Source organism: Lachnellula hyalina (genome assembly GCF_007821495.1).
Source record: "Lachnellula hyalina strain CBS 185.66 chromosome Unknown contig00068, whole genome shotgun sequence".
Taxonomy (NCBI): domain Eukaryota; kingdom Fungi; phylum Ascomycota; class Leotiomycetes; order Helotiales; family Lachnaceae; genus Lachnellula; species Lachnellula hyalina.
The window spans coordinates 111996-124674 of NW_022157182.1; the positions used below are offsets into that span (position 1 = coordinate 111996).

Below are 12679 nucleotides of genomic sequence, written 5' to 3' on the forward strand. Positions count from 1 at the left end.
TTATGGCGGGGGGATGATGAACGGTTTCGTTTCGTTTGGAGGAGGAGGGTGGATTGAAATGAAGGGAGGGGGAGATTGAGTTGGCGAGGCGAGGCGGGGTATAGTATAGTACATATGAGGTGCGAACGAAGGGAGGATTCCTGACCTGAAAGAAGTTTCTAGCCCGGTGCAAGTACCAACTGTGACTGTGGTTCATGGATGACATGTGCTGATGCCCTCGAGTCTATCTGGCGGTCCTTCTATTGGATATATCATATCCATGGCCGGATGGATGGACCGATTGGATGATGACCTACCTACCTTTAAATAGGGTGCCTACTTGGCTAGGTACAGTTCTACAGTACTCTCTCTATATTGTTTCCGAATCCAGCAGGAGCGATAGAGCGTGAGTTGAAATTTGGCATACGGAGTACGATGAATGCACGTGAGACCGACCGAGACTGCATATTTCTTCTTCCTATAGCGGACGGAGTGTTGCCTTGCTATAAAGCCTAGAACCAACCTACCCTATTGAGGGATTCCACAAGTCTAAGCAGTACTACTTACTCCTTGCCAATTCCCTCTCAACGTTCGTGCCGGGTTGGTGACTTTCCCTTCCCACTCGAGATTGATTGCAAGCGGAATCAAATACCTAATCAAGGTGTTTCCAAGGCAATGTACCTTACAGTACCTCAAGCATAGAGAGCAAAGGGAATCAATCGCATCGCCTAAGCTCGCCTCAACTCTATTTATTCCATCTCAGTACTTGGTACTGTGCATACAGTACTGTACAGATGCAGAGAACCCCGCAGTAAGGTACCTAGGCACTATAAGGTAAGCACGATAAGCCGCATGCGGATAGTCCGTTTCACATACAAACCAACGCTTCGTCGAAAGGTGCAGACGCCACAGGTTCATGTAAGCCACAGACAGCATCCATGCGCATACAGTAGGCGCTAGGATCACGGAGGAAAATATGACCGGCGGCAGGGCAGGAGGCAGGTGCAGGGTAGGGAGATTTGAGGCCCGCCCGACGCCCACATGCAATTTCATGAGTGCAGTTCTATATTGGGCAGATGGAAGGTCGTCATATGAATGAATGAATGCCCGATTCGCTCATGTCATTGTTTCGAATTGATGCATGGGACGTTCATCTGGTTTTCTGTGCTGCTAATGCTGTTTATTTCCCGGGGCATGGGATATTTATATTTCGCTGGTTCAGGGGCTGCTGGAGTCTAGACGCGGGGTGGGTACAGAATGCTGGTTATAGATTTAGTAAGCGTACTGACAGTAGATGTATGACTTGTAACTTTTTGATGCATCCGACATTATGCGATGAGGAACAAGGCAGGCCACGGAGCATGCATGTAGGGCATTGCAGCTACTTCCTAAGCGGACCAACCGTTTGAATTCAAGCCAGAGGCTGAATGTTTGTGACTTGTCTCTAGGTAAGTGACGCAACTCGCGCCAACACGGGATATGTGTGACATGACGGGAGAGGGGCAGGGCATATATATGCCTGCAAGTCATACAGCATAGCTTGCGAGGATCTAGTCTTACTACAAACGGTCTGGAAAGAAGCTGATCACTTCAACTTGGATGATACTAATCGAAGTACACAATGTTCCTTCGACTTGGATTGATGGAAATAAGAAACTGACGTGGAAGTAAGATGGGCCAAGGTAAATTATTCTTATGTGTATATATTGCGCTCCAAACTCCATACAGAAAAAATAGACAATTGACTAATGCTCATCATACATTATTGCAATTCATAAGGATGAGTTTGAGAGCGTGGAGGCCCCTGCATTTCTGATGGGGGAACATGTAACTCGGACGGCGGTGATGACAGTAACGGTACTCTGGTGGGATGTACTGCCGTTGAATTTACGTCTTGCAGCTCCGACGGGGGCGCCCAATTCTCGTTTGCGTATAATGGCGGTGGTTTAGGGTCTGCGCTGCCTCGATGTTCATCCATCTCCATCTCCTTCTCTCTCTTCTTTCGGAGAGATAATATGTACCAGAAGCCAAGACCGGCAATCGCAGCAACGCCTGCAATTCCGAGGCCTGCTCCCAGTCCAGCCTTGGCTCCTGTACTCAGGCCCGTACTCGTATTTGTTGGGGTTGGGGTTGAACTCGTGCTTGTGGCTGATGCTGTCGCGCTGGCTGCTTGCGGACTGGTTGGTGAGGCGGAGGAAGAGACAGCAGATGAAGTTGAAAGACTGGTGGGTGACAATGATACGGAAGAAGATATTTTTATTTTCTTGCCAGTTGCGTCGATTGTAGCGTTTGAAACATTAAAATATCCCGAACTTGCGATCGTGGTGGTTTGTCCATGGACAAACAGCATGAAATTGAACTGATTGTTGAAAGTAAGATCAAATTTCGCGCCTCCATCAGTGCCGTCGGTGTTGACCTTCCAGGTATATGAACTTTTACTCTGAGCTATGGATTCTAAGAGTATCAAGCATGTCAGTCAAGGCTCTACACAAACACATTGTTACACCACTTACCAGAATTAGGGGGTCTATCTATCTCGGTGTCAGGCGTGCCCTTTTGATTGATGATCAAATCTACAACATCGGCATTTGTAACCCAGGAGACATCGAGTATATCGCCAACTTTGTAAACTTGAAAATTACTCGGATTCTTCGTCGCAGTGCCGATATCTGGGGGGTTCTGAAAGTAATTCGAAGCAGCGAACGTGGAACTCGCCAGAAAGAGAACCGACGCTAATAGAAGAGGAAAGACGGCCATCTTTGCACGAAAAGGTCGAAAACGAACACAAAGAGCGATGCAGGAAAATGGAACAATATAAGCATTGAGGGATCCAGCCTGCGCCCTCCAGACTTGTACCCAGAACCAAAACACTACTCTGTACGTACTACTGAGCCGTACGGCTGCAGGCGCTGAGCCTCTTTCATATGGTTTAATTGGCCGGCCAGCAAGAAAGATAGACATTAAGGCCCCCGAAGGAACCCTAACCTGCCCTAAAATCCGTAAAACTGCATCCCAGCGCTAGAGCCTCAAGCCGGACGGGACGTATCTAGTTCTTTATATAGAACCTTATGTCAAAAGGTTGGAATTGCCTCGAGTGCGCTGACCAACATAACCCAACCCAGTTTTATCATGTTACTTCGTAGGCAATAACTCAAGAGGTCTTTGTCTCTGAATGGAACAATACAAACAGATTTGAATGTGTTTCGACCAGTTTCAAAGTCTTTCTTGTTGGTTTGGGTTCGGCTGGGGATAGGGGAAGCCTGGGCCCTGGGGTTGGGATGGGGCTGACTGTAAGCAGGCTAAGCTGATAGGATGGATCTAGACGTCGCATCGCCCCGCGCCTCGCGCTATACTTTTAAGTCTATTTCATCTGACAGCCTTCTCTCAACTACCCTCAATTCAAAGTCCTTCACTGTTCTTTTGAAGCTTCGTGAATATCTTTGCCAGACGCCAACTTCTTTGAAATTCACATTGGCTTTACTGTGCGATGATACGCTGGTCGCCTCGATCATATGTGGCCGGATTTCGGATTTCCGTTGTTGCAGTGCTGATTGTTCTGGGATATTTCCTCTTCTCTCCACGGCACGATATCAAGCTACCTACTAGCATCCCCTCACCCATTTTCGTCACGCCAGAGTCTTGCCCGGTCGCGACTTCAGCCGAGAATGTCGTGGTGTCGGTCAAGACCGGAGCATCAGAAGCAGCGCAGAAAGTACCTGCACTGATGCAATCCTCGCTTCGTTGCGCCAAGAATACGTTCATTTTCTCGGATCTCGAGCAAGACATTGGGGACTACCACTTGTACGACGCCTTGGATACAGTTCCCGCTTCTATGGTCAACACCAATACCGATTTCGAATTTTACAAAAAGCAGCGTGAGCTCTGGCAAACCAAGCAGAATATCGATACCCTCAAGGATGCTAAAAACCCCAAAGATCCTGAGGGGAAGTCCGCGGCATGGACTTTAGATAAATACAAATTTATACATGTCTTGGAGAAGACCTGGGCCTTGAAGCCGGACATGGATTGGTATATTTTGATCGATGCAGATACTTACATTGTTTGGCCAACTATGCTTCTCTGGTTGAATGGTTTGGACCCGAAGAAGAAGTCTTATTTTGGTTCCGAGGTGAATATAGGCGGTGTTCGATTTGCACACGGCGGGTCCGGCATCGTTCTATCAAAAGGTCTCATGCAAGAGCTCTTCGTTAGCCATAATGACACGGCCACGCGCTGGGACGCTCAAACGAGTGAGAAATGTTGCGGCGATCTCGTACTCAGTATGGCTCTGGGAGAGTACGGGATTGAGCTACAAGATGTTTGGCCGCTAATGAGTGGGGAGAGACCATCGACAATGCCGTTCGGCCCAGGGACTCCAGAGTATTGGTGCCGCCCTGCATTATCGTTTCACCATCTTACTCCTGTGGATATGAAAGAATTTGCCCAGTTCGAAAAAATCCGGCTAGACAACTTGGTATGTGATTAAGGATGCTGTACTTTTGATACGAAAACTTGGCTAAGCTTCTTCATTTTAGGGACCTTGGACCCACATGGAGTTATTCAATGACTTTGTGACCGGATCGTTGCTAGACTCCCGCGAAAACTGGGACAATGTAGCTTCTGATCCAGGAGAGTTTGGGAAGACAGGTGGCGTAGAATCGAATGCTGTATCGTTTGAGGACTGTGCCCAGGCTTGCGAGGCTAACAAAGAATGCTTTCAATATTCGCACCATGGTGATATCTGTTATATCGGGATGAGTGTGCGACTTGGGTATGAGAAAGAGGCGGACCAAGAAGGAATATGGCGGAGTGGTTGGAACAAGACCAGGCTTGCCGATTGGGCTTCGAAACAACCCATCTGCAAAACGATAACCTTCCCAAAACAAAACAATTAGCGAAATCGTGTCTTGCAAGTTGCGTTGATCCAATCGGATCATGGGCAGGGCACGCAAACCAAAATCAGGACCACGAGTCTGAATTACACCATTCCCTCACATACCCTGGGCTCGCCGAATCTGGCTGATAGACCTAGAATTGGCAAGGTTAAGCTGGATTGTAGCCAAGTCCAAGCCCACGGTTACGACAGACTCGGGATCCTGGAACCGGAATCGCCATACACTCACTGATGATGAGCTTGTGCGAGGACATTAGAAGGGCAGTCGAGTCCAAGTTTATCAATATCTGTAAGATGTCAAATTAGCTAGAGCTTATGTGTTCGCATGCTGCAAAGGTCTCTAAACATATGCAAGCATTGACTCAGATATCTCCAAAGAGGTCGCCACGCTCTGGACATCAGGATTCTGGGGTTTCGAATCACCGGTTTGGGGGTGATAAAGTACCGAGACGGATCTCTAGGACTTGATATAATGAGATTATAAGAGAATTTGGTGCTGTGTGGGAAGACTAAAGAGAGACTGACTAGTCAGCCTAGACCCTAATACTTTTTGTGCGATACCATTTCCTAGCTTCTCGGCACCATGATTGAAACTTGACCAGGTTAGCTGAATCTTTTGCAACCATAGAAATAAAACTATGTAGACCCTCTTGCAACTTCATTGGTACTTGTAAAAGTGTGAAACCCACGCCATGTGCCATAAATAAAGAAGGAGAAAAAGGAAGAAGGTTTGGGCTTCTTGCTCAACCCTTTACATTTCGCGTAGGCAAAATTTGGAATGTCTAGCAAGAAATGGGCAGTTTGTATAAAAAATAGGAATATATAAAATCGATCCAATAGACTCGATCTCTAGCAGAACTTCTAGAAGACACTAGTCCTACGGTGCTTCTTTCCGAGGATAAATAATGACATTGCTCAAACATTTGAATGCTACAGCTTCGGCATTTGCGACTAAGGTTGCACAAACATATTCCGAAAGAAACTAGAAGAGAAACTTGAGCTAGCAGCATAAGACGTAAGAAAAGAGGTAAGAAACATCGAATCGAGTTGCAACCTTAGTCATCTTTCGACTTAGACTTCTTCTTCATCCCGACTCTCACTCCCACAAATTCCTCGCTCCCCCTCTCCAAGTCTTCCGCCAGAAAATCAGCCGCAGCTTCATACTTAGTGCCGTATTGAAACAAGAGCACCACCCAGATATTGACAAATTCCCCAATGAAGGGCACGTGAGTCCACCAAGAATCAACCCAGGCTGGCAAAGTCGTGACCCCCAACAACAGATTGTGGGGCCTGGGAGCATTGAGTGGCTCGAAAACCGTCTGCTGGCGATCCAGAGGGTGCATGGTCCCCACGCAGAACAGAGACCAGCGGAGGTTTGTGAGAGAAATTTGTTCGATGGCTTTGCACGTTGCATCATGCTGGACCATAGCCATGTATGGGGCACTGGAATCGAACTCTCAGCAATCAGATGGAAATACAGCAGTGTGAAATGGCTCACAATGCCTGGATTAGGTAAGGTCTTCCTGATGTTTTCAGAAGCCCCAAGCCGGCTGTAATCCTGCACTAACGGATTAGCATTATAAAGAGGCACGTGTTTAGAGAGCAAATGTCTCGGAAGCCATGTCCAACTCTCCAGCTCCTATAAGCAAAACTGCAATTTTGGAATGAGGATCATAAGCCTACCAGACTCGCAAAGGGACGCCTCGTTCATTGCCAACGGCCATGGCAGCATCGGCTACAGCTTTCGCTATCTTGGGAAGGAGAAACTCTTTCCAAGGGAGCACCTGATTGCCGGCTACATTAACGATACCTTCGATATCATGGTCGCGGATCGTCTTCGCGATGGTGGCCGTGTCGGTTGCGTCGCCTATCACGATGGATTCCAGACGCTGAATGATCTCCGGGGACATCACAGACTTGAATTTGGACGGGTTCCGCACGTATATCGTGAGTACGTGCTCGTGTGCGAGCAGGGCAGGGACACACCGTTTCCCCAGGTTTCCAGTTGCGCCAAGTAGGAGAACGCGCATAACGTATTTATTGATATCGACACGGAGTCTTGGGGTTGGACTTGACTTGCGGTGCTTTGAGGCAGTATATCGGAGTCGTAATAGCGTGGCTTCTGGCAGGCAAGGCCAGAGAGCCTTTATATTGACTTTACATTGTCGGCATAGGAATGAATGACATGCTGTGGGAGTTGCGAACGCCGACTTCATTGGCCGAAAAAGATGCCCTAAACCACTTTGGGTTGATTTCAACGCCGATAACCTCGCGGCAAGATCGTTACCTATAAAGCAGAGTTATAGAACCTGACATTTTCCTTTCTAGTATTATAGGGTCTTTCTATCATATTGCTCGTTGTTGGTTTTGGCTTTACACTAGCTGAGGTAAGGAGCCCCCTTTAAAAAAGCATGGGGATTAGTGTTCAGGTACAACCTCATGTTGGATTCAAAGACTCTCTTTCTCACAACCCTGGATGCAGACTTGAGATGGAAGAAATTTGCTCAATTGAACAGGTACAATCTGTAAGCGTTCTATAATCAGACTGGATACGTTATGGGATGTCTTAAACGCAGTAGCAGCTCCTGGGCCCTACCTAGTCAAAGTCCCTCTACCTGGACCTACTGTTCCTCTTCAAAATCCGCTCTTGACTCGTCTACCCTATGAAGTGTTTCCCAATCTCCTCATCTTCAAAACCTAACATATCTTGCTTGCGCTTCTTCAAATTTCACATTTCCCTCTCAGTGGTTGATTTTCCAGCTCAAAATATCTCAGAACATTTTCACCTCAAGAGCCAAAAATGCTACGGTTTCAATCAGAAACATTGACGGGATCAAAAGCAACTGTTGGTTGATTCGCGCGCTAAGAGTCTAGCTTTACCACAATGATATGATTTCGGACACAAGTGTGGGGCACAGCGGGCCCTTGTCATGACTCGTCATATTCTACACTGACTCGATTGCAAACCGCGACGTGCAACAAAGGTCGTTTTTGATTAGTTGGGTGTGATTGATCTTAATGCGGAAGGTGGAAATGCTATGATGTGCATCAGACAAGGGGCTGCGGATAATATTTTTGGTGGGGATCGGCTGACGGAAGGATCCAAGGTGCGTTTGGATGCAACGTTGAATTCAGAATGAATCATGCTGACTGAGCACTTGTGTCTTCATTTAGGTGAGCATTTGCGACAAGAGTCGTTTTATTTGGTCGCGAGAAGTCTCGCTGTTCACGAACAGCCTCATCGTCTTATTGCGATTGTATAAAATGGCTTCAGTGCTTCAGTCGGAAGACAAACGTCTCGCTTAGCACGTCTTGTGGAAAAGGGGGGGCGGGGCGGGCAGATCCAAACATATACAAGCAGCCCAAGGTCAACATAAGCACCCAGAGGGACAGCATCCGTCTTTCGGTGAGGTTGTAAGAGGTTCTGAATTACTCGCTATGGAAGGACGCTGTTTATAAAGCCCCGCGTTGGCACACGAAGCCCGTACAATGCACGTGACAATCGCTCGTCGTCTCGTCTTGATCATTCCACACAGCTGTAAGCGGCTCACCTCTTGACACCACTCTTCAACGCTCGTCATTTTCATACAAACTCGAGAACTGTCACCGTCCTGGCTCCTCTCTGTGTCATGCATTGCCGAATTTCGACTTGGGGTCAAATCGCCGTCGAAAACCTCATCCTCCAATTCCAAGCAGGAACCTGTTTCTATCTCCTCTTCCTGCCAACTCATCGGTGGTAGATGTTCCTCTATTGCGAGGCTTGACATTTCGGCTCTGCATAATGGACATGTGAAATGCTCCCTATCATAGAGTTTTCTTGTTACCCAGGACATCAGGCAAGGCACGCCAAAGATATGGCCGCACTCTGTCTTGACTGCATACGTGCAAGTGTATGATTCCCGCATCTTCTTGCGAAGAGAGCAGGCTTTCAAGAGTTAACACAAACGGCCTGAAATCCTCCAGGACCTGAACCTCCCCGTCCGAACCCGAACTGACGTGTCTGAGACAATCCCTCGCCAAAAGACCTATCTTCTGCAGGTCCAATAAAATCTTTGCTCGATTGTTTCTGGTCAGAGAGATGTCATTGGGATTAACGAGTTGCTCTTGGCAGATTCCGCACTCGTATCTTTCTCCCGAGTCTGATTCTAGTTCTGGTGCGGTGATGACATGTAGGCGCATCCGTACGTAGCGACAAACTAGGTTGTAATAGCTAACACTATATATGTATAGTGTTTGAAAGACATCTTAAACTGCATCGTACAGTTTGCCAATATAAGTAAATAAAAATAGAATTGGTTCGAAAAAATTAGGTTGTTTGGTATTGGGGCTGATAATTAGGCTTACCCGAGTTATAGCAAATATGATTATACGAAGCAAACATCATTAATTGTTACCTAGACTTATGCGGATTATGATGAAAGTGGTACGAGGATAACAAGTTATGTATAAGAGCTGGTAATTAATCGTCGGCGGATTATGCTAGTAGAGATAGAAGGTAGATTCAAGTATCTGAAAGATCATTATACGTTTATTTCGGTCCTCACTCTCCTCCTCACTCTTTCTCCCTCTGCCATCTAAACCTTCTATTCTGCTTCGCCTCCTCTTAAGCATATTTAAACCTCTTCCAAACCCCATCTCGTCCTTTACCTTTAATCTCCTGCAATGCAACCACAGCTGCCTAATTGCAACTACTTCTCTTTAATTTGCAGCTATGCAAAATCACAAGCTTCGAAAACCATGAGATGTATACTCGTACTAAAGCCGTTTTGCTCAGCATTGCATCGCAACTCTCCTTCTCGCTCATGGAGTCTCAGCAATACATGTTCAGCAAAGTGTGATCATATCTCCGCCGTTGCTTTCCAATCCAAACCTTGATCACCTCCCTCCCCATATATCGCCAACGATAACTCCAACTCCATTTTCTAAATCAGGTGATTAGGTTCCGGCCCCATAGATCTAACAATGTAAGTCCCTATCCTATTTCATCCCGTGTTATGATCCTCTTCCCCCCACCTTCACTTCTTCCCGGCATCCACCTCACACATACACCCTTTTCACATAACCCCTAACTCATTTCACCACCCCTCTCCTCCACACTCAAATAAAACCAACAATCTAACATTCCCCCTCTCCCCCTCCAGTGGTTGCTACTTCACAATCCGCCTCCTCGGCACATTCACCTCGCCGAGCTATCACCGCTCTACTATGCACCGTTATGTGATATCGACATGTGGCAGTTTTTCGACGTAGGAAATGAGACTGAGAAGGAGAATGAGAATGAGGAGGATAAGGTGCTAGACTTGCATCGCTCCTATCCTGAAAGCTGAAAAGGGTATACGGAAAACTGGTCTCCCCCGATGCCACTGTATCCGGAGATGACGCCGGAGGGTTGGTATGAGATTAGAGCAGAGGCGGCGACGCGGGATGGGAGGAGTATATTTTGTGTCGAGGGAGGATTTAATATCACGAAATAAATTGTAAGTCGTCGCACTTGTTATCATTGAACCAAGATTATTCGTAAGTCTTGTAAAAATTCGATTTCCCACCTTAACGCCTATTAACACCAGGTTGTTATCCAATACCGTCCTTCTATACATGAGCAGGCCTTTCTTCCGCATCCTCAACCTGTTCTTCACGCGCCATAATATCAGCCTTCTCGTGATCACCAATTGCAATAGCCTCAGCAACGCTGCCTTTTCCAGCAGTCAACTCTGCACCCTTGCGTCCAATAATGTGCCATGGCAAGCTAAACATCTCATCCATCCCCTCAAGCGACTTGCCCGCAGTCTCGGGAAGGAAAAACCAGACAAAGCCCAATCCCAGAGCCGTGACTGCGACAAAGAGCCAGAATGTGCCCTTAGGCGAGAGGCCTGGTGATCCATCAATAAGCATCAGTGGGACAGCTTTCGAGTTTCCATATTGATTCACAAAGTGGAAGCACATGATCATGGATGTGCCGAGGGATCTGACACGTAGGGGGAAGATCTCTGCGCCAATAAGGTATTGGATACTGTTCCATCCAAGAGCCCATCCAACTCCAGAGAAATAGATGAAGACAATCGCTCCTGTGCCGGCATGTTTTGCTATTGTGCTTTGTACCTGGCCTGTCGAGATTGAAGGTACGGCTGTCAGGTAAATGGCGATGTAGAGCATAGAAATAAACTGGATGATGATGCCTATTGTGAGGGATCGCTTTCGGCCGAGGAAATCAACGAGGAAGAAGGCACAGATAAGCGCGGAGACGAACTTCACCACACCGAAGATAGCTGTAGCAAAGAGTTTCTCGGAGCTGCCAGTCGTGCCTAATAGAGCAAAGAATTGGGGGGCGTAGATGGTGATTGATTGTGCTCCGGACCATTCTAGATTGTGTTAGAAAGGAGATTTTCTTGGGAAAGGGAAATACATACGTCCCATAAGCTGACAAGCCAGCCCGAGAAGAATCGCGTATCTGTTCCTTGGGAGAACGAAGAGTTCCTTCAGCGGACCGAAGAATCCGGAACCGAGAGTTGCTTCTCTCTCCCGGTTGATTTGATCATGGATATCGATCATTTCACTGCGCACATATGGATGATCGGGTGATAGCTGTCGAAGCTTGCACATGTTGGTAGTCGCTTGTTCATCCTTTCCAACGCTGACAAGCCATCGAGGAGATTCAAGACTGAAACAGGTCAAAAACAAGATAATACCAGCAAAAACAAGGTGCAAGATTGTTGCATCAATCCATTGCTTCGAAGTGTTGTTGGCAATGTGAATTGAGGTTCCCCAATTGGCAAAATATCCCAGCATGATTCCTAAGTAGACCGAACCACTGAAAATACAGATGCAAAGACCACGGATACTGCGAGGAGCAATCTCAGCGAGGTATGCTGGAGCGACGACAGTCGTTTGGCCAATTCCAAGACCCATGACGAATCTTCCAGCGAGAACTTGTCCGTAATTGCCTGCAGCCGTGATGTAAACGATAACGCCAACTATCCAGATTGCACAGAGTTGACGAGTAGCCCAAATACGGCCTGGTAGGTTTGTTAGGATACTTCAGAAGTGTGTGTTTGGTCTTCCGACTTACCAATCTTGTCACAGAATATGAAGGCAATGAGAGCCCCACCAACACTGCCAATCTGTACCATGGCCGTAATATTTCCAGTCTTTTGGGCGAGCTCGGCCTTGGTAAAAGTCTTTGTTACTTTTAAATTGTATTCTGAACATCATTAGCTTGCAATGCCAAAACTTTGGAGGCTTAGGAACGTACCGCTAATGAAGCTCTTCTGCGTAACTGTAGTGCCGATAAGACCTTCATCTAAACCTCTAGCAGCGCCCTGGTGATTATATTTAGCACTTGAGTAAAGGGCTTCTTGGAACAATCATACCATGAGTCCAAAGCAAATAACGCTGATCATAAGTCGCCAATTGAAGGCTTCTTTAGGTGTGTCGGCTAGGGCAGCCTTGAACATGCCAGGCCCAACGGGCTGTCCTCCACCTGCCATTTTGTCCTCTCTGGAATAAGTATCTGAAGGTGTAGAGAAGAGAAACAATGGATTGACGTTGATAGGAATAGATTTGTAGGTAAAAGACTGCGAGGGGTAGGAGGGAAGAGGAGGGGGAGGGAAAGAGTAGAGAAGGTTGTGAGATAGAAGCAGGAGCGCGTTGGTTAAGTAGTAGTAGCAGAAGGAGCGAAGGCACGACCCGCGCAATGCCTAATGCCCATCCATGCCATACCAGTACTGTGAATGGACTGAATGAGATTTTTGATCACAGGATCTTTTTCTACCAGTGCGACTCCACCCGCCGTGCAACAACCCTACCTCC

At 47.1% G+C, this 12679-nt stretch overlaps 3 protein-coding genes across 3 annotated transcripts; 1 reads left to right on the top strand and 2 right to left on the bottom strand.

Annotated features, from left to right (window-relative positions):
- Positions 1 to 3466: 3466 nt before the first annotated feature.
- Positions 3467 to 4874, top strand: LHYA1_G005611 (uncharacterized protein; the record flags this gene model as incomplete). Its single annotated transcript, XM_031150555.1, has 2 exons — positions 3467 to 4453; positions 4515 to 4874. 2 exons carry the CDS (start codon positions 3467 to 3469, stop codon positions 4872 to 4874), a joined length of 1347 nt encoding a protein of 448 aa, XP_031005268.1.
- A 1054-nt stretch (positions 4875 to 5928) lies between these two features.
- Positions 5929 to 6903, bottom strand: LHYA1_G005612 (uncharacterized protein; the record flags this gene model as incomplete). Its single annotated transcript, XM_031150556.1, has 2 exons — positions 5929 to 6316; positions 6557 to 6903. The coding sequence occupies 2 exons, from the start codon at positions 6901 to 6903 to the stop codon at positions 5929 to 5931; spliced, it is 735 nt and encodes a 244-aa protein (XP_031005265.1).
- A 3559-nt stretch (positions 6904 to 10462) lies between these two features.
- Positions 10463 to 12357, bottom strand: qutD_2 (putative quinate permease; the record flags this gene model as incomplete). Its single annotated transcript, XM_031150557.1, has 5 exons — positions 10463 to 11232; positions 11281 to 11886; positions 11940 to 12071; positions 12123 to 12189; positions 12241 to 12357. 5 exons carry the CDS (start codon positions 12355 to 12357, stop codon positions 10463 to 10465), a joined length of 1692 nt encoding a protein of 563 aa, XP_031005266.1.
- Between the last annotated feature and the right edge of the window lie 322 nt (positions 12358 to 12679).